We start from the raw sequence: 22,069 nt of genomic DNA, 5'->3' as shown, positions 1-22,069 counted from the left end.
CATTTTCTGCCCAAATCTACTGCTCCCCTTGCAGTTCTTATCTCAGTTCATGTCATCAGCATCTACCCAGTCGCCTGAGATCTCAGCCTCAGAATCACCATCTGCTACTTTGTCCTCTCTCTGCTGTTTCCAGGAAGTCTCCAAGAGGATCTGCTCTCCTGTTGAGAAGTCTCTCAAGTCCAGTTTTCTCTGGCTGCATGGCTATACCCAGGCCTCACCATATCTCTTTTGAACCAGGAGTTCCTGCCTGGTCCTCTTGCCAATAGCCCCATATCCCTGCTCATCCACCCACCCACCTACTCATCCATCCCTTCATCCTCCAATCTGCCCTCAATGATCTTGCCAAAACACATGTTGGTTATATCCTACCTCTGCTGAAATAACTTCCATGACTCTCCACTGCCCATAGCAGACATTCTGATTTATTTATTTTAGAAACAGGCTCTTGCCTATTTCCCAGGCTGGAGTGCAGTGGCATGATCACTGTAGCTTCAACCTCCTGGGCTCCAGTGATCCTCCCACTTCAGTCTCCCAAGTAACTAGAACTGTGGGTGCGCGCCACTACACCTGGCTAATTTTTAAATTTTTTGTAGAGATGGAGTCTGGCTATGTTGCCCAGGCTGGTCTTGAACTCCTGGGCTCAAGTGATCCTCTTGCCTCTGCCTCCCAAAGCCCTGGGACTGCAGGCATGAGCCACTGCACCTGCATCCCTAAAGCAGGCATTCTTGATTCTGGCTGCACATTAGAATCCTCTAGAGTATGACAATGTGAGTACCATGCTCTACCCTCAGAGATTCTGATTTTGTCTTGTATGGGGCCTGGGTCTTGGTGATTTTTTTAAGCTCCCCAGGTGATTCTAGTGTGCAGGACAGATTGAGAACTATGTGATCTAGAAAATAAGGAGTCCATGGGACTCCACTTAGCCTGGCAGTGTGCCCCACAATTGGGCCTTTAATCTGTATCCCCAGCCTCATGTCCTCCAGTTCTCCACTAACACACTCAGAATTCCATCTCTCCTGAGCTACTTCACTATATTTGTGCCCACTACTCCTTCTACCCACAATTTCATCCTCTCTCTGACTTCTGACCATTTGGAAAACTCCTACTCATCCTTCAAGACCCGGCATCACAAATGCAACCTTTTTTCAGGGGTCTCTCTTCCATGCATCTGCTATGTGGCAGGCAGGTTGCTGGGTGCTGGATGTGATGACTGCAACAGAAATGGTCCCTGCTCTCAAGAGCTCACAGTAGGGTGAAGGGGAAGGATGGAAACTCCTTAAGGTAGAAGGTCTCTAACTTAAGTATGCATCCAAATCACCTCAAGCGCTTGTTAAAACACAGATGCTGGATGCAGCTCCAGGGCTTCTGAGTACAGGTGGTCTGGGGCTGCCCTGAGAACTTATATTTTCAAGTTCCTAAGTGATGCTGCTGCTGCTGGTTCAGGGGCCACAGTGAGAACCACTGCCTTAGTGTGTGGTCAGGGAAGTGCTCTCTAGGGAAGTATCGCCTAAGCGGAACCTGCAGTAATAGAAAGAGGCATTCATGAGAAGAGCAGGGACTGTGGTATTCCAGGTAGAGGGAAGAGCACGAAGGCCCCAGTGGGAATAGAAGGGATCACGTGCCTGGTACCCAGAGTGCACTGGAGAGAACAATGCCTTCTGCAGCTTCCCCAGCAGAACTGATGCTCTGTGTGTCTCTCTGTTGTAGACTAGAACCACCTTCCACTCTAAATCTTTTTTTCTGACACAGCCACTCAGCAGTGAGCCCCCTCCAAGGCAGGGTGTGCATCATAGCCACCTTTGTGTGCCCAGAGCCCACCAAGACCTGACACAGTAGATTCTGAGGGATTCTAGCTGGGGTCGAATTGTAGCATCCTGGCTCTTTCTCTAGGCTATAAGCCAAGGAGAAATCTGTTTGTTTCATAGCAGTATCCTAAATGCTTCGTCGTCCTTCCTTTTCCTTAGATAGTTCCCATCCTCTATCTGAACCTAAATTCCGTCTCTCAAATTTCTGCTGCCTAGATAGATTTTTAGCACATTTGATGAGAAAAAGAAAAATTCCTTGAAGTCAAGGTAGCCCTGCCTCACCTACCTTCCTAAGGCCCAGGAGATAGAGAGAGGTGGGGTGGTGGGGGTGGGATGGCGAGAGCAGTTCAGAGGCCCTTCTACTTCACTTTGGGGAGGTGGATGTGGTCATAGTGGGAGTTGGCAGAATTGCTGTATTAGTCCATTTTCATGCTGCTGATAAAGACATACCCGAGACTGGGAAGAAAAAGAGGTTTAATTGGACTCACAGTTCCACATGGCTGGGGAGGCCTCAGAATCATGGCAGAGGCAAAAGGCGTTTCTTACATGGTGGTGGCAAGAGAAAATGAGGAGGAAGCAAAAGTGGAAATCCCCGATAAACCCATCAGATCTCACAAAATTTATTCACTATCACGAGAGTAGCATGGGAAAGACTGGCCCCCAAGACCATTCCTATAACACGTGGGAATTCTGGAAGATACAGTCCAAGCTGAGATTTGGGTGGGGACACAGCCAAACCATAGCAATTGCCTTTCTCAAAAATGCTGATAGTAGGAGACTGTGTTTCCTGAGAACAGAACCTTGGCCAGCTCCTGGAGGTGGTCCACACTCAGGACAGAGTGGGACAAGGCAGGCCTGGAGGGACCCTGGAGCTGCCACCCTCAGGTGGTGGAAGGGCCTTTCTCCTCACATCCTGCCTTTCCAACATCTCTGTCCACACTGGAAAGGAGTCAGGGAGAGACTGCGTTGGAGGACAAGAGCTCCAGCACAGGTGCCCTGTGTGGCAGGAAAGGGTTATTGGTTTGGTTTTTGTTTTGAATTGCCCTTTCTCTTCCTTCCTGGAGAACAGGGTGTCTCTGCCTTTACCTGAGGCTCCCTGAGGGGTCTCTGGCAAATACCGATGGTCCACAACTTAAACATGGGTTGACTTCTAATTTTGAGACTTTATAGCGTTGTGAAAGTGGTACACATTCCGTATAAACCATATTTCAAGTACACATAAAACCATTCTGTTTTTCACTTTCAGGATAGCATTCAACTAGTTACATGATACATTCAACACTTTATTAGAAAATAGGCTTTGTGTGCAATGATTTTGCCCATCCTCAGGCTAATGTGTTCTGAGCACGTTTGAGGTAGAGTAGGCTAAACTATGATGTGCCGTAGATTGGGCTTATTAAATGCATTTTCAACTTAGGATATTTTCACATTGCAATGGGTTTATTGGGATGTAGCCCCATAGTAAGTTGAGGACCATCTGCAGAGCCAAGAGACAGATTTTCTCCGGTCTTATTAGCATCCCAATCTTTGGGAAACAATAGTATAAGGATCTGTGGTTCTCAGACTTGAGTATCTGAATCCCCTGGAGGGCTTGTTAAAGCCCAGATTGTGGGGGGGGGCGTTGTGGGGGGGCACCCCCAGAGTGTGTGACTCAGCAGGTCTGGAGCAGGACCAGAGAGTCCGCATTTCTAACCAGTCCCCAGGTTAGTCTCTTGCTGCTGGTCTTGGAGCACACTCTGAGAACCCCTCCTTTAGCATCACACCCAGCTAGAGAGTGCTAAAAATCTATCAGTCATTGCAGGACAAAGGGTTTTTTGTCTTGCAGTTATTTGTACTTTCCTTAACTCTTCCTCCTGAATACAGAATCTGAACCCTCCTAGTCCCTTTCCCTATAACTCCATGGAGGGGCAAAGGCATGTGTTTCCAAGAGACAGAGGCCAAGAGACAGAAGCCAATCCCTAGGGAAGAATAAAGAAGTTAAGAGCCCAAGAAAATTACAAGGGTTGAGGGAGGCAGGATGGGGAGTGGAAGTATCTACTTTTTGTTCTTTCTATTGCATAGTTCTAGCAATCATACAAGTATAATATTTAAAGCACAATTGGTTTAATATTTCTTAGCTCCAGTGGAGGTAGCTTCTTCCCAGAAGGTAGAGGTACCTGGAACAAGCACCACATTTAGTGGGAGAGTAGAACTGCCTAGGCATCAAAGACCTGGGTTCTGGCCCCAGTGCTGCTTTGTGACCTTGGAGGATCACTTCAGCTGTTGTAGCCTGTTTCCCCAGCTGTATAACATGTAACAACAAGACCGACCTTGAAGGGGCAATGTGGGGGTCAAAAGAGCTGAGGTGGGTGGCAGTGTAAACCATTGTTTGATGACATTTCAATGTAGCCAGTCTGAGCTTTCTTGGTTTCCACAGGAAGGACCAGTACCTCCTCTCACCTGTGAACTGTTGGTATCTGGTTCTGCATCAGACCCGGCGGGAGAGCCGAGACCATGCCACCCTCAATGACATCTTCATGAACAATGTCATCGTCCGCCTCTCCCAGATCAGTGAGGATGTCATCAGACTCTTCAAAAAGGTGGGCAAGTGGGCTCCCCCATGTGTCCCAGGTCTTTGCCCCAAGCTGGCCCATGGTAACACTATACCAGCCAGGGTGGGATGTGGTTTGGAGACAAGGGACCAGAAGGGCAGGTGCATTGAAGAATGCAAGTGGCTGAGGGCTAGACTTGGGACCCCAGCTCAAGTTTGAACCCTAGATGTGCCTTTCAAAAAATGTGTGGTCTTAGCTACTTCAGCAACCACTGTCACAAAAATAAAAACCTTTGCATGGGTAGGTAAGTAGAACATGTTCAGTGTAGAAAATTTTTAAAAATGGAGATGAGCACACACATAAAAATTAAAATGGCTTGAAATGCCATTGTTTGGAGATAACCACTCTGATATCCTAGGAATTTCTCTATATGTACAAATGCAACTACATTTTCTGAGAGTCCTTAAATCGTGTATTTTCTAATGTACATATGCATTTTTTCCAAATCAGATCATAATGCATATATGATTTTACTACCTGCTTATGTCACCTAACAAATTACATAACACTGTATTATATTTTCCCATATCAACAAGCACATTTCCATAACATTTTGAATGATTACATAGTATCTCATTATATAGGTATACCCTAATTTATTTAATGTCTTATTGTTGAGCACTTAGTTCATTTCTGTTATTTTACTCTTATAAATGACTGCTGTGAGCTTTTTTGTCACATTCACTGTTACTTTCTTAGGATCAGTTTCTGCAGTGGGAATTTTAAAGTCAAAAGTATGCTCATTTTTAAAGCTTTTCACAGTGTACCTTATTGCCTCAGAAAGATTTTACCCATATAAACATCCAGAAGCTGAGTGTGGAGGGAGCACTGAGGTTTCTGCATCCCAGTTCCCTTGTACAGTGCCTGGCATGTGTAAGGTGCTGTACAAATGTTTATAGACCTGAACTCACTTCTATGAATTTCAGTTTCCTTGTCTGGAAAATGGGCAAGTCGTTTAGCCTCTGGGAACCTCATCCTCTTGTCTATCCAGAAGAGTTAAGATCAGCTACTTCCCAGGAGGCTGAGGGTTAAACAAATGGTGTGTGGGGAGAGTAGCATTATTGCAAAGTGGTTTGGGATGTGGCCTCTGGGTCTAGAATTCTTAATTCTTGGGTTCATAATCCTGGTTCCATCATTTATTAGCTGTGTATCTTTGGGCTTGTTATTTCAACTCTCTGTGCCTCAGTTTCCTCATTTGTGAAATGGGGATGGAGATAAATACCCGTAGACAGATGGGAGGATTAACAGGCTTGTTGTTCCCGTGTACAGTGTGGAGACCAGCACCTGGCACTTAGTAAGTGCTCGTGAAAGCTATTATTATGTGAATATAAGAGACTATTATTACCAAAAGAATCTAGCTCATCTCTTCTTGCCAGGTGGCAGTTTTAGGGGTTTGGTGACCTGAGATTGCTAGAAGCACAAAGAAGGGGACAAGTTGATTGAAAATATAATCATCTTTCCATGGTCTGTGTGGATTGTCCACTTTGAGGATTACTTCTATAGCAAAATTGTAATCGCAGGCTAATTTCCTCCTGCCACACAATATGCTTCTGGTCTCCTCCTGGGGTCGTGTTTATGAAATGTGGGCTAAGTTTCATATTTGCATAAGCAAACATAATTAGGAAGGTAAATACAGTGGAAAGAAAAAAAAATTACACAGTGCTTTGCAAAGCCAAGCTGAAGTGATCCAGACGTCTTCAAGTTTGGACTGTTGGTCTCATTCCCAGCCCCCGCCTGCTGCTGCTGTCACATCTTTTTTTCTGGGTGGGAGTGACTCACAGGGAAAGGGTCATCAAGGCCTTTAGGCAATGAAGGGTCTTTTTCCTGAGCTGAGCCCTGGGACAAGTGAGATAAATCTTTTCAGTTCTCATTTGGGCTGACAGCAGCCTGACTTGTGATGGAGGTTAACAGGGTGGAAAATAATGAAAAAAATGTCTACAGCTGAGCTCCCGGCTGCCTTGTTACCAGGCCTGTTCCTCTGGAACAAAGGAAACAACCCGGCCCACAAGGGCTTTGGAGAGAAACGCGGACAGAGCCTGGCTGGCTGACTTTGCACAGCACGACTCCTTTGTGTCACATCAGTTATACCTAATTTCGGAACGGAGGCCGGCACTCTTTACATAATAATAGTTCCCACAGACCTCAAAGCAACTGTGGAGGCTGCTGTCTGGTCAGACTGGGGATCCTCACCCCATTTTACAGGTAAGGAGGTAAAGCGCTGGGAGGCTTTGAGGAGAACCCAGACTTGGTGGCCTTGGGCCCCTTGTCATTACCAGCAGAAAACAGCGTGGCTGGGCTTTTGGAGTTTGTCTCAGAACTGCCTATCACTGACCACCCTGGGAAAATCTCTCGAGTCTCAGTTTTCTCATCTGGGAAATGGAGATGGTAACAATGCCAGCTTCATGAGGGGCTGCTTCGATGGGTAGAGGTGGGCCAAGTGTCCAGCCCAGGCCTGGCATCCAGTAGGTGCTTACTAAATGGTAGTTTGCCAGTGATCACTAGGAGCAGAAACAACTCCCCATTCAGAGCTATGATCCTAGGGCTCTACCAAACCACACTCTGGCAGTGAGGCCGCAGGAGACGTGTGTGGCTTCTAGCTCATGTGTCTGTCCTGTGCCTATTTTCTGGCTTTGGCCTGGGTAGCTGCCTTGCCTGCCAGCTCCTCACTGATGTGGGAGCCAGTTTGACTTAATAACTTACCTTTTCATGATTCTCCATTTCCACTTTTGCAGTGGAGTCTGTTCTTATGATTAGAGGCAGGACTTCAAATTCTAGAAGCCCATGCATGTGACCCTTGCTTTAAGTGTTAGATGTGGATCAGCCATAGTAAAATTAAACTGAATGATCCAGGAGGCTATCTTTAGTGATTAGGACTCTTATGATGGCAGACAGCAGAAATGCAGCCTCCCCTGCTTTAGCCTGGCTTCGGGCATGGGAGGCTTCGGGGGAACAAAGGATGTTATTAGAACTCTCTCTACTCCAGTTTTCTCTGTTTCCCTTTCTTGTGAGGGAGGCTAGGGGCTCTTTCATAGTCAGCCTTTCTCCATGTGATGACTAGAGGGCCCCTGGCATCTCCAGGCTTACATCCTCTCTGCTTTAAGTCCCTTTTCCCAGAATGGGTTTTTTGGGTCTCTGATTGGTCCATCACGGGTCACATGAGCAAACCTGGGACTGCACCTGTGGCTGGGGTGCTGCAGGGCTCTGCCTCACCAGGCCAGGAAACATCCTCCCCTGAAGCCAAATGGGCACTCAATTCCACCTAACACGTGGGACTGAGAATGGGTGAGTGGTGGTTCCCCAAGAAAAGTAGGATAAGAATAAGGGAGAAATAAAGCAGGAGATGGCCACTGGACCCTCTTTTCCAGCCCTTTTATCATCATCTACAGCAGCTGTACGCCCTCTGCTAGAGGTCCCTCAATAAAGAACGCTCCTACCTCTCGGAATAGCTCATTCCATGTGGGGACATCCGCGATCAATAGAAAATTCTCCCACATGCTGAAATGGAATCTCATAGTGTTTTCACTCACAGGTCCTCATCTTCCCTAAAGGGCCAAACAGATCAAACCCACGTGGAAACCTGTCAGTTGCTTGAAGGCAGAAATTGTGACCATCCATCGGTCCCTCCTGCCTGTGGGCAGATGTCCCACGTTCCTTCTGTTGTCCCCCTGGGATTTGGCTTTGTGTTCTGTCCCCATCTCAGTCACCCTCCCTGGATCATGCTTCAGTTCTTCTCTGACCTGCAGAGGTTAATATTCAGAACCAGTCAGAATCCTCTAGGAAGGTCTGAGCAGTTCAAGGCAGACCAGGGCTGTCCAGACATTTATTTCTCATAATAAGACCCATGAAGGTGTTTGCCTCTTTGATGATTGTTTTACCACATGATTGACACAATGAACTCTCAGTCAGCAAAAAGTCCCAGATATTTTTGTACCAACTGTTTTTTAATCCAGCCTTTACTTCTGTTTTTGTATGTCTTCATATTTCCCCTTCTAAAACTTCATTTTATTAGATTCTGGTCAAATGGGATCAGTGTCTTTGAGTGATTTTTCAAGCAGTAGGAGGGTAACTGCCAAGAGGTCCTAATTCCTCCTCTGTGGGAAAGGCTGTTTTGTAATTTCTCCATGTCTTCCTCCTCAGTGTCACCTTCTGTGTGTCAACTCTTTGGCTTCCTGTTTGATTCCTCTCTGTTTTCTTAGTGAGAGGTGGAAAGTGGGGCAAAGAGTTGAGAATAAATTCACAGTGGAAGTGACCCTGGAGTTGGGTGTTGACGGATGAATAGGAGCCTGCTGAATGGGGAAAGGAGGTTAGGAGTTCAGGGTCTGGAGAAAGGCCAGAGCCAGTGGGTGGAGTTTATTGTGATGGAGGTTGAAGGAAAAAAAATCAGAACAGAGGCAGCAAAATGGCAGTGCACAACAGAGTTTGGCTCCTACGTATAATCTCCTTGGCCCTCACTATGTTAAGAAAGATGAAGTTGACATTTAAACATTTAAAGATTTCTCCTAAAATCACGATTTTGTGTTTCTCTTGCAAAATCAGAAGCTCTGACTATACCAGCCCGATGTGGACTCACACTTGGCATCAGCTAGTGGTAGCTGAGTGGCTGCCAGCCCCGTCAGCCTGGGCATGCTGTCTCTGCCACTCCCCTCACCCTGCTGCCGTGCAGGGTATTTCACCTTACTTGGGTCCTTGATTTTCCGTCTCTGGCCCTTTGTGCATTTGAGTTTGCAGCCTCATTTTTAAACATTACCTGACTGTGGTTCTTAAATTCTAGTGTGCATCAGGATCACCTGGAGGCTTTATTAAATGCAGACTGCTGCGCCCCAGTCCCACAGTTTCTGATTCAGTAGGTTTAGGGTGGGGCCTGGGAACCTGCATTTGTAGCATATTCCCAGGTGATACTGATGCTCCTGGTCTGGGGACCATACATAGAGAAGGACTCCTAGTCCAACCTCCCAGTTTCACAGATGAGGACACTGAGGCCCATGTTTGGTAAATGCAGAGTCTGGCCCCAAACTCAGGGTTTTCACCTCCAGCTCCAGGACTGAAGCCACTAGTCCATGTGCTGCACCAGGTGGGAGGGTCAGTCCACATCCCACTTGCTCTCCTTCTCCCCACTAACCGTTTCTGAGACTGGGCATTGAAGCCCATTCCATTTCCAGCCTCATTCTGTTTTCTTCAGCTTCCTTAACAATAGCCATCCATTATTCTTTGCTCGGATGCCTGCGGAATTTAATTACTTGCCCCGGCCGTGATGTGAATATGATTGTTGGAAGCTGTGGTGTTGGGAGGAAGCGCTAATGAGGAAAGACTCTTTGCAGAGAAGCGAGGCCATGTGGGGGGCTTGTGTTTCAAAGCAACCATTCACTGTGTGGCAACAAGGACTTGGTCTTGAGTGAGTTTTCTCGTTCCTGCCTCGAAGATGTCCATCGCATTTCATAAATAAATCAGGGCTTTTTGTGTTCAATAATTGCCTTGCTTTGTAACAGAGATCAAAAGCACTAGTGGCCTTGGATTCAAAGCCAAGTTTATTTTTTATTTTTTGGTTGCATGAGAGAGTGGAGTGAGGGTTTTGCATGCTGGAGGGTTCAGCTACGAGGCCTGCATGGGGAAGGAGAGGGAGAGAGCAGAGTGGGCACCCTGCCAAGAGATGAGGAGCCTTCGCCAATCTCTGCCGTCTCCCAGGGAGATGAAGTCGCGAACGGTCATTCTGCCAGTAGAGCCTGCTAATCTGGTCATCATCAGGCACTCCCAGCTCATTTAATAAACATATATTAGCACTAGCATGACAGTAGGCAAACAATAATTATAGATATCAAACAGTGAGCAAGTGCTTGCAGCATGCCAGGCTCTGGGCTAAGCATTTTATACACATTTAACTCTTCAAACCTAAGAGGAAGATGCTGCCATTAGCCCATTTTACAGATGAAGAAACTGATGCCAAGAAAGGTGGGGCTGGGGTTTGAATCCGATGTGTCCAGCCCCAGAGCCCATACTTAGTGGTAAAGGCAGGTACCAAAGAAGATAGAACCAGGTGCAGTGGCTCACACCTGTGATCCCAGCACTTTGGGAGGTTGATGGGGGAGGATCCCTTGAGCTCAGGTGTTTGAGACCAGCCTGGAAAACATAGGGAGACCCTGTCTCTACAAAAAATAAATTAGTCAGGCATGGTGGCATTGCCTGTGGTTGTAGCTACTTGGGAGAATGAGGCAGGAGGATCACTTGAGCTCAGGAGGCTGAAGCTGCTGTGAACTCTGATCACTCCATTGCACTGGGGGACAGAGTGGGACTGTGTCTCAAAAAGATTTAATTAAAAAAAGTAAAGTAGATAGATAAATGACTCAGACACAGTGCCCTCCTCTCCCTCAAGAAGCTTCCAGTGCAGTCTGAAAGCAGAGACAGGTGTGAAGCGGTAACTCATTCAGACACAGCAGGGCAGTTTGGTTTTTGCCACAGAAGTTTGTTCAGAGGGAGGAGAACTTCTAACCTGGGATGGTGAGGTTTGGGGAAGATTAGAGGTGGGGGAAGCAGCATTTGAAGTGAGTCTTAAATAATTAGGATCTATCACAGCTAAGGTTCCCTGGGAAGTCAGCTCTGAGACTGTATTTCAGTACAGAGGTATCAGGGAGGATGCTTGGGATTCCTGCCTGCAGAAGAAAAGGGAGAAAAGTAGGAGTTAGCAAACAGAGAAGTTGGACTGCTATGCAATCTTAAGGACCCTGGGGAGCTGGAATGGTCCTTCAGAGTCCATCCTGAGCTACGGCGAAGAGGCTGAGCCTTTATACCCTCTTGTTGGGTGGTCATTGGATGTGGGCTGCCTCTAGAAGAGGCTGTGGGCTTTGACAGATGATGCCTGTGCAGCCAAGGCAGTTCCAAAGCGACTGACAGCTGAGGCTGTCCGTTGGCCTCACTTTACCGCAGCTGGGGGAATACGTTCCCCAGGCCAGAAAGGGGAACTGAGTGGTGCGTCATGGCATCCACAACAGATGTGCAGAGATTTGGGGAAAGCAGGAGACAGAATCCACACCAAAGCAGAGGCCAGTGGGAGGAAAGTCTAGGTCCTGGATCATGAAGAAGTGGGCAATTTAGTGCAATGGCCAAGGTTGTGGCCGGGCTCTGATTTCATCTCTGTTTTGCCAGTTACCTGCTGTGTGAGCTCTGCCTAATCCCTAAAACTCTCAGTTTTGTCATTTTCAAAATGCATCTAATAATAGCCTCCATCAAAAGGTTGTTGTAAGGACTAAAAAATTATATAAAATGCCTACCGGGTAGACAATAAGCAATCTATAAATAATATTATAGCTATTAGGCCAGGTCATGGTGGCTTACATCTGTAACTCCAGAGCTTTGGAAAGCTGAGGTGGGAGGATTGCTTGAGGCCAGGAGTTTGAGACCAGCTTGGGAAGCATGGGAACAACTCATCTCTACAGAAAAATTAAAAATTAGCCTGGTGTGGTGCTTCATGCCGGCAGTTCAAGCTACTCACAAGGCTGAGGCTGGAGGATTACTTAAGCCTGGGAGTTTGGGGCTGCAGTGAGCCAAGATTGTACCACAGCACTCCAGCCTGGGCAACAGAAAGAGGGACCCTGTCTCTAATACGTGTGTGTGTGTGTGTGTGTGTGTGTGTGTGTGTGTGTGTGTGTGTATTTACATATAACATAAATACAGTATATAATATATAAAGTATAATGTAAAGATATATATCATAATGTATATTAGTTATTATTAGGATGATTATTTGGACTTTGAGAAGAAACTTAATGAAAATAAAATTGGAGATGGGATGAAGGAAGATTTTTTCAGGGCATGCAGGTGAAACAAAGGATCAGAAATAAGAAAATATGCACAGGAACCACTCACCAATTAGTTCCAAATGATGGTGGTCTTATCTCCTTTTGTAACTTCTAATTTCTTTTTCTTGCCTTACTGTCTTGGCTAGGACCTTCATCCAGTACAGTGTGGAGGGAAGTGGAGCCCTTGACTCTTTTTTCATTTTTTTGAGGTGGAGTTTCGCTCTTGTTACCCAGGCTGGAGTGCAATGGCGCGATCTTGGCTCACCGCAACCTCCGCCTCCTGGGTTCAAGCAATTCTCCTACCTCAGCCTCCCGAGTAGCTGGGACTACAGGCGCATACCACCATGCCCAGCTAATTTTTGTATTTTTAGTAGAGACGGGGTTTCACCTTGTTGACCAGGATGATCTCCATCTCTTGACCTCGTGATCCACTGCCTCGGCCACCCTTGACTCTTAAAAGGCATGCTTCTGCTGGGCGCAGTGGCTCACGCCTGTAATCCCAGCACTTTGGGAGGCTGAGGTGGGTGGATCATGAGATCAAGAGATGGAGACCATCCTGGTCAATATGGTGAAACCCCGTCTTTACTAAAAATACAAAAAATTAGCTGGGCATGGTGGCGCGTGCCTGTAATCCCAGCTACTCAGGAGGCTGAGGCAGGAGAATTGCCTGAACCGAGAAGGTGGAGGTTGCGGTGAGCCGAGATGGTGCCATTGCACTCCAGCCTGGGTAACAAGAGCGAAACTCTATCTCAAAAAAAAAAAAAAAAAAAAAAAGGCATGCTTCTGATTTTTCATCATTTAAGACAAAAACTCTTAGCAAATTAGGAATAAATAGGAACTCAGCCTGATAAAAGTTATTATCAAAGCTAACAGCAAGTCACACTTCCTGCTGAAGAGAGTTCAGCAAGATGGCTGTTTAAACATTAATATACAAAGTTAATAATGCTCCTCTGTGCCAGCCACATCCAGTTAGAAAATGTCATTTAAATGCATAGATTAGAAAACAAGAATAACTGAAAATTGATGCCATTGAGGCTACAAACTAGCCGCATCCTAGAAGTTTTGATAAGTGATGCTGTCATTGTCATTCATATATAAATACTTCATAATTTTCATTTCAATTTCTTTGCTTATGAATTATTCAGAATTAGGTTTGGGTTTTTAAAAAATAGTTTCAAAGGTTTTTTTTTAAAGCTTTCTTTTTGTTTTTAACTTCTAAATTTATTGGATCATAAGAAAATTAGACAATAAAGATATATTTTTGTTTTTGGTGTTTGTTTGTTTATTTTTTGAGATGGGTCTCACTCTGTTGCCCAGGCTAGAGTACAGTGTTGTGATTATAGCTCACTGCAGGCTCGAACTCCTCGGTTCCAGCAATCTTCCTGCCTTAGCCCCTTGAGTAGCTGGGACTATAGGGGTGTGCTACCACACCCTGCGTTTTTTTTTTTTTTTTAGTTTTTGTAGGGACAGGGTCTCACTTTGTTGCCCAGGCTGGTTTTGAATTCCTGACCTCAAGCAATCCTCCTACCTCAGCCTCCCAAAGTGTGAGATTACAATCATGAGCCCACACCTTGCAAGGTTATATATTTTTTTGTATTTGTTGAAGCAATGACCTTATTGGATATCAAGGCTTCCTCTGAAATGATAGTCAGACATTACTAAGCAGGGCTAGACAAACTGATCAACTGGGCAAAAGGGAGCCCAGAAACAGAGCCCTCCATAAATGGAAACTTGGTAAATGACAGTGGGGCATTACAGATCAGAGGGAAAAGCATGACTACTTAGTAAATGAGGCTGATTCAACTGATTGTTTGTCCTTTTCTTATTGTTTGTAAGAGCTGATTTTATACACACACCAATATACATATACATATGCTTTCTTCATTCAGAAAAAAAATAAGGCTTTTACCTTAGTTTACATTCTGGAAAGCTTTAGGTGCTAAAGGTAAAAAACAACACTTCAAGACTTTTGAAAGACAATGTAGATTGTGTTTAATATTTAAAACTTTGATGTAGAAAAAGGCTGCTTAAAGAAAGCATTAAAAAGCACAAACCATAAAAGAAAGTCTTGATTAATTTCATTATATAAAAGTAAAAAATATACTATACAACAAAAATAAATAAATAAAAAATAACTAGAAAATATGGCCAAGACAAGGAGAAGATATTTGTCATACACAGAATCAATGAGATTAACACCCAGAATATAAAATCTTACAAATTAATAAGAGAAGGAAAAACAACCCAGTAGAAACATAGGTAAGTGACATAGATTGGTATGCCACAGAAATGAAATTTAGGCTGGATATGGTCTGGGATTACAGGTATAGCTCACACCTAGAATCTCAGTACTTCGGAAGGCTGAGCTGGGAGGATTGCTTGGGGCCAGGAGTTCAAGACAAGTCTGGGTAATATAGGGAGACCCTGTCTCTACAGATAATGATGATAAAAAATAGCCAGGTGTGGTGGTATGTGCTTGTGGTCTCAGCTACTCAGGAGGCTGAGGTAGGAGGATCTCCTAAGCCCAGAAGGTCGAGGCTACAGTGAGTTATGATTACACCACTGCACTCCAGCCTGGGCAGCAGAGCAAGACTATGCCTAAAAAAAATTTAAAAAGCAAAACTTAAATGGTCAATGATATAAGAAAAATGCTCATAATTACTGGTAATCAGGAAAAGGTAAAATAAAACAAAATGAGATACAATATGACTCCCAGTTGGTAGGTAAAACAATCCTAAGTGCTGGCAAGAATGTCAATCCTCAAACCCTCATGCATTCCCAGTAAACATGTAAATTATTTCAGCTTCTTCAGAGAATGATCAGGCCATATCTAGTAACAGTGCAGGAAGGGGTACAGACCCTTTGACCCAACAATTTTACTTCTAAGTATAACCCGAAGATATTCTGGCATATCTGCGCACACACAAAACTGTATGAGAATGTTTGCTGCAGTGGTGTGTGTAATAGAGAAGCAGAGAAATAACTAAATGTCCATCATTAGGGAAATGGTTAAATAGCTGTGGGTAGTTACACCATGGAATCTTATACAACAGTTAAGAGGAGCTAGATCTACAAGTATCAATATGAATAAAACTTGAAAACATAATGTTGGGTGAAAAAAGTAAGGTACACTATGATATTTTTGTAAAATTTGGAACACAGATGAATAGTTTATATGGTTCATATGGTTAGACACCTGGCTGAAATAAAGCTATGCAAATGTAGAATATGTAAGAATACACAGCAGTCTCAGAATTATAATTGAGGAAGGCAGGAGGAAGGAAGGAGACCAAGAACGTTTGTGCTGTATCTATAACATTTTGCTTCCTAAAAATAATTTAGAAGAAAAAATAGCAAAATTTTGTTATTGAATTTGAGTGGCATGTTCCTGGGTGTTTGTTATTGTTCTCTCTCCTTTTCTGCATGTTTTAGATGTTGAAGAAATGACATTAAAGGTAAAAATAAGGAAAGTCAGTTTGGAGACAGGTCAAGGAAGCCTTTGGGTGTTAGAGTGAGAAGCTGGGGTTTATTTTATAGATATTAGGGATCCATTGAAGGTTCTTGAATGAGAGGTGAAATGATCAGAGGAAAGCTGAAAGGTGCTTAATTTGATATGGTATGTTTAATGGCTTTGAAAAGAGATTTTGGATGGAGGGTGCATGTTATTATACATATACACTTGTATACATATTAGTGGTGAAAGATAATGGGGGCTGGATCAGGGAGATTGATACAGGAATGGGAAAAAGAAAAGGAAAGATGGAATGATAGATGAGTCGATTGATGGATGAATGAATGGATGGATGAGTGGTTGAGCAGGTTGATGGGTAGATGGATGGATGAAAGAAAGAATGAATGAGTGCATGGGTAGGTTGATGGATAGATGGGTGGATGGATAAATGGATGGGTGGGTAGTGTATGAGTGGATGGGTGAATGGGTGGAGAGGTGGATAGATGGGTGAAAACATAGGCAGAAACATTTTTGAAATGCCAATGCAATCCTCATTTATATCCTGTCCACAGATAACTCAAGTGAAACAGAAGATCAGTTTATAAAATGACAAGGAGGTTAAAGTAATGTCTCAAGTCAGTGATTCAGCAGTAATAAGTGATCAATAATGCTTTGAAACCAACAAATAAGCCTAACAACATCCATAGTCACCTTGAAGATAATGTAGAGAGGGAGAAAGCAGCTCAAAACTGAGCAGCTTCATGTTTTCATAGATACTGGCTTTTCAGGAAGACAGCCCTGTCACTTCCCATGACATGCATGCAGTCTCTCACCTTACCCTCAGCCATAGCTCCTGATGTGTGAGGACTCTTGGAGAGAGACAGAGAGAGAGAAAGATATATATATCTATCATATATATATATATATATATATACACACACATATATATATTAAATATAATATGTATATATGAGATATATACACACACATATATGTATATATATTATATTTTATATATACATATACGTGTGTGTGATATCTATATCACACATATATATATGTATATATATTTTATATATAACATGTATATATAAAACATCGACATCAGGGACACAGTCAAGAAAGATTACTCCTGAATATGTGAGCATGTTCTGGGCTCACAGAGATTCAGCCCAACTTTCTACACCATCCCCAGCTACCTCAGTTTGGAAGCCAGGATGGGGCAGTATTGAGTCACAGATGACAGGAGATTCTGCAAAATGGCACGGGCACTGTGTGTTATGACATTTATGATGATTTAAAGCAGAGCCTTGTAAATATCAATATGCTTTCTATACTAAGGCAGAAGAATATTCATGTTTGAGAATTATTTTTAGATGTTTGGGGAAAGAAGACCTTAAAGGCACGTAGAGTGCTAGCTTTCCCAATGGAGGCAACACGATGGAGAATATCACGTTCACTAGCTCTATGGCCTTGGGCAAATTACTCACCCTTCCTAAGCCTCTGTGTTCTAATCTTCCCAAAAGGTTCAACAATGTTGCCTTCCATAAAGAGCTAATCGTAGGCTTACATGAGATATTGTCTCATAAAGCAGTTAGCATTGTGCCTGGCACATGCTAAGAGATCAAGAAACAATAGCTATTATTGCTATTAGCAACAATGGTATGTATTATAAGTATATAGTAAGTAGTAGTAATTATACTAAGAATTATTACTAATAAGTATTACCATTATTAATAATATTTAGTATTATCAATAGAGATCCAGAAAGTCCTACCCTGACCACGTCAGGTCACTTTTCATAACCATTCCAAGATATATACTTGGACTTCCTCAGGCCTATTATGTAAAGCAGTTCTGAAAGTGAAGCTTTCAGCATAAGCAGGGTCCCAAAATGAGGCCAGGAGTAATTGCAGGGAAAGGAATTGCTGGCCACGGTGCTAGACTCACTGCCTCCGCGCCTGCCTGGGCTCCTGCATGTGCATGAGTGAGGCTCACCACTGCCAAGAATGTCCAAGTGGTTCCAGGGCCTTCCTGCTTCTTTGCAGTCCGATATCCAAGCCCTGGCAGCAGTAGGAAGAGCTAAGGACTCAAATCTACATTCTTGAAAAATGAGTAGATGACAACATTTGGAGTTCAGCAACAGGAGGCATAAATTAGTGTGGGAAGGGAAGGAGAATAGGGAGGAGTCCAGGAGCAGGGAAAGGAAAAAAATGGGAGGCAGACGGGAAGGATAACAAGGATCGGCATAGAGGGAGGGCAGGAATCCAGCTAAGGAGGATGTTTGGAGGCAGGGGTTGGTGCCAGGATGGAGAGCCGACAGCCTGGTTATTGGCAACCCAAGCCCTAGCTAGGAGTGGGAGTGAGCCATTAGCTGTTGGAGCCGCCGTATTCAGGGATATGCTGACCTTCCAGGACAGGCTGGAGAAGTCTGATGCTCTGAGACACGCCTTTTAAGCCTTTGCTTTGGAAATAAAAACACAATCCAATCGCTTTGGGAGATAGCCTGTGCTTACATACATCATGTATTTAAATAGGGAACGTCAGTGGATCTCAAGTTTTGTGATTTGTTGAGAAAACAAGCCGAAATGTGGATAAGCAGTGGATAGGATCTGGGCATTTAGAACTGATGGAGACAAAGGATTTTATTGTTGTTGTTGTTGAGTTGTGTTTGTTTCCTATTGTTGTTTTTGAATCCCGGAACTAGGAAAATCATGAAATATCCCTAATAGTAACCCAACATGAGACCATCTACTCAAGCAAAGGTGAGAAAAGAGAGCTAGGGGGCTGGCTGAAGTAGGGTTTGATGAGACAGGAGAAGAGAGGCCCAGTAGGGATGAATGAGAATTAACAAAGGCCATCTGTCTTACTCCTGCATTACAATTTTCTAAAAAAATTGTTTAGGATGGTCTTATTGGGAGAAATAAAAGGGGGTATGTGTGTGTGCATGTGTGTGTGAGAGGTCTTGTCCTTCAGACTCAATGTTTTAAGATGGTATTATTTTTTAGACATAGAAGATGATACTAGCCCTGGAAATAACTCATCTTTGAGTTACTTTGAGGGAGATAGACACATGCCCTTTAAAAACAGCTTTTCAGGCCAGGCGCAGTGGCTCATGCCTGTAATCCCAGAACTTTGGGAGGCCGTGGAGGGTGGATCAGCTGAGATCAGGAGTTTGAGATCAGCCTGACTAACATGGAGAAACCCCGTGTCTACTGAAAATACAAAAATTAGCCAGGTGTTGTGGTGCATGCCTGTAATCTCAGCTACTTCGGAGGCTGAGGCAGGAGAATCGCTTGAACCCGAAAAATGGAGGTTGCAGTGAGCCGAGATTGCACCACTGCACTCCAGCCTGGGTGACAGAGCAAGACTCTGTCTCAAAACAACAACAACAAAAGAAATAGAGCTTTTCATCTATAACTCATAAAGTCATAGGACCTACTGTGAGGTTTGAGAGTTTTCCCTAAAAAGCATGATGATCCCTCCATTGAAAACAAAATCAAATTATATAGGGCAAGATTTTCATGGCAAAGGAACTGATTTAATTCAGAGCTGTATATGTAAAGAACTTTGTCAGCTGATTCCTTGTTGACATGAATTGTTTGCTTGATTTTTTTTTGCAAGGAAATGAGTTAGAGGTGACCATCCTTTACTCCTCTCTAATGAGCCCATCCATAGGCATTTATAGAGTTCCCTTTGTATGCAGGTCTTTGTAATCAGCAATGTGGGAAACTCTCTGAAGCCAGAGTTCTGGTCTTAAGGGAGCATGTGCTCAAATTAGTCCTTTTGCAGGAACTCTTTGAAAGCTGATGCCTGGTGGAGGGTTTTCAGAAGGCCATCTTACTCACTGGCCATTTTGGTATCTACAGACTGACAAGCATGGATTACATCATTAGTGTTCTTTCAAATAAGCAAAAATGAAAATGTATGGGATCCTGTAAACTGATAAAATTCAGAGGTGAGTCTTCTTTAGGCACCACTAGGTCTAGGGTCTGAAAGGTTCTGGCTATCTGCCACGGTAGGCACAGTGCTGCAGGCAGTGCAAGACTCCTGATGACCCCTTTAGCAACCCCAGGGGAGAGATGATCTGAGAGTGTGGTTATGAGAAAGCTCCTAGGGAAGATTTTTCATTGGCTTAGCCTGGAACACGTGTTTGTCTCTGATCTGATGACTGGAGGCAAGGAGCTGGAGCCTGGTCAGACCCTGCCCCCTGCCTGATGATCTCGTGTGACCAGGCAAACAGGAGCCTGTTCCACCTACATCCCATCTTCTGTTAGCAGAAGAAGGAGGAAGAGAGAAGCAAGACATGGTCATCATGGCTGGTTTATTCCTAGCAGGGCAGATAGGCTAAAGAGGACGAGATCTACCTGTAAGTTGGGGCAAGGCCCAGAGATGCAGATTTCTGCACAGGTGATGAGAAAGTACATTGGACAGGTAGGTGGTGTCTGGAGCGCATGGTCTCCTTTGTATCTTCCTTGTGGTCTGGACTCATCTCCATTACAGCATTGTGATGACTTCTTTTCATTGTGTGTCTGCATCTTGAACTAGGTCCTAAGGAAGCACATCATAGTAAGTTGCTATGAGTGCCAACTTTGGAGTCAGACCAATCAAAAAGCTGAATCTTGGCTCTGTCATTTTCTAGGTGTGCAACCTTGGGCAAGTTTCTCAGCCTTTCTGAGCCTCCAGCCCTTCTTTATCTGTCAAGTGGGAATAATTATAGTAGTTACTATAAAGATTTAAATTAGATAATACATGGGAGTGATTTTGGATAGTAGTCAACAAATGGGGCCAGGCACCGTGGATTATACGTGTAATCCCAGCACTTTGGGACACTGAAGCTGGCAAATCACTTGAGCCCAGCCAGGAGTTCAAGACCATCCTGGGCAACATGGTGAAACCCCATCTCTACAAAATTAAAAATATTAGCCAGGTATGGTGGCATGTGCCTGTAGTTCCAGCTACTCGTGAGGCTATGGTGGGAGAATAACCTGAGCCCAGAAGGTCAAGGCTGCAATGTTTGTACTACTCCACTCCAGCCTGGGTGACAGTGAGACCCTGTCTTAAAACAAAACAAATGGGAAGTGCTCCATAAATGCTTGAGCAGGGACAGTGTTTCATTCAGCTTTGTGTCATTAGTGCCTAGTTTAGGCTGGTATATATGGGGTAGTCAAAATAAACACCTTGTAAATGGAATCAAAACTAGTGAAGCATAGGCCACAGAAGGACAAGAGGCCACCCCTTTCCTGAGAGGCCCCACTACTCTCTGGTCATAAACTCAGATACCTCCTTGGGCTGTACATGGCACATGGCTGGGTGGAGGGAGAAGCTGGGCACTGTGGTTACCTGGACCAGCAGTAGCACAAGCCTGGACTGAAGGGGCCACCATACTTGAAACAAGGGCTCAGCATTGCTGGATCTTCTAGCATTACCAGAGACACTGAAAATCAGAACTTCTGCAGGAAATTTCCTGAGTTTTCAACTCTGGGAAAGCATTCAGATGTTCTGAAAGCACTGAATGGCCAAATAAAACACATTTGTAGGCCAGAGAAACTGCCACTTGGAAGCCTTGGTCTAAGGCAGTGTTTCTCAATCAGGGCAGGAGAGGGGGAGTTTTATCCTCCAGGGAACATTTGGCAATGTCTGGAGGTAATTTTGGCCCCCACACAGGTAGGGAATGCTACTGGCATCTCACGGGTGGCGGCCAGGGATGCTCCTAAACATCCTCCTATGCACAGGGCAGTCCTCACAACAGAGAATGCCTGGCCCTGAGGGAGCTGAACTGGCCTTAACCGAAGACAAAGAAGCAAAGGAACCAGGCAGGGCTTGGGGTTCCCTGTGCTCCTGGTGGCTGACCCTTGAAGTTGGCCAGCCTCGTTTTACTGGCTTATTTGAGCACCAAAGAGAGGGCTGTGCTCCGTCAACCCAGAGGTTGGCCCCATGTCACTGTTTTCCACCATCCACATACTCCCTGTGCTTGAAGGAAGCATCCTGCCACCCCTGACCCCTGCAGGCATGAAAGTAATATGGAAAATGTGGGCAGTGAGAGCTAATACATTATCCCTTCCGTTCCTAAGGGCTGGGTGTGGTGTCTGCTGGGGATCATAGGGTTTGGACTTCCTATTCCTGGTGAAAAATTTGGTTTGAGTTCCTCATTCAATAGTTTCTGGAACTGTAGTTGAGAATATTTCCCTTCTCAATCAACCCCAGCCAAAAAAAGAAAGCATGCCTTTGAGTCCTGCGCAATTGAGTATTTGCTAAGCACTTACTCTGTGGCCAGCCCAGGGCTTGATGCTGGGTGGTTGGTGAGCAGGGAGGCCCCAGGCAGGTTCCCTCTGGCAGCTTACAGTCCTAGGGAGGAGACACAAAAACCTGATCTCCAGCCGCTCTCATTCAACCCACCATCCATTCACTGGTGTCTTCATCTTCCTGAAG

The 22,069-nt window shown here is 44.6% G+C and overlaps 1 protein-coding gene across 5 annotated transcripts in view; it reads left to right on the top strand.

Moving 5' to 3' along the window:
• SRGAP3 (SLIT-ROBO Rho GTPase activating protein 3) overlaps positions 1–22,069 on the top strand; it is a 255,976-nt gene that overhangs the window by 139,613 nt on the left and 94,294 nt on the right. For all 5 annotated transcript variants that reach the window (XR_004272515.1, XM_032290558.1, XM_032290557.1 and 2 more), the window contains exon 3: positions 4,222–4,384. Coding sequence is in view for 4 of the 5 variants with exons in the window: in XM_032290558.1 (XP_032146449.1) it covers positions 4,222–4,384 (163 nt within the window). In the remaining variant the exon portion in view is untranslated. The remainder of the gene's footprint in view (positions 1–4,221; positions 4,385–22,069) is intronic.

This window comes from Sapajus apella, unplaced genomic scaffold (genome assembly GCF_009761245.1).
Source record: "Sapajus apella isolate SASKATOON/1434 unplaced genomic scaffold, GSC_monkey_1.0 scaffold23, whole genome shotgun sequence".
Classification (NCBI taxonomy): Eukaryota; Metazoa; Chordata; class Mammalia; order Primates; family Cebidae; genus Sapajus; species Sapajus apella.
Note: the sequence above shows the minus strand (reverse complement) of the source record. Positions and strands in the feature narration are given on the sequence as shown.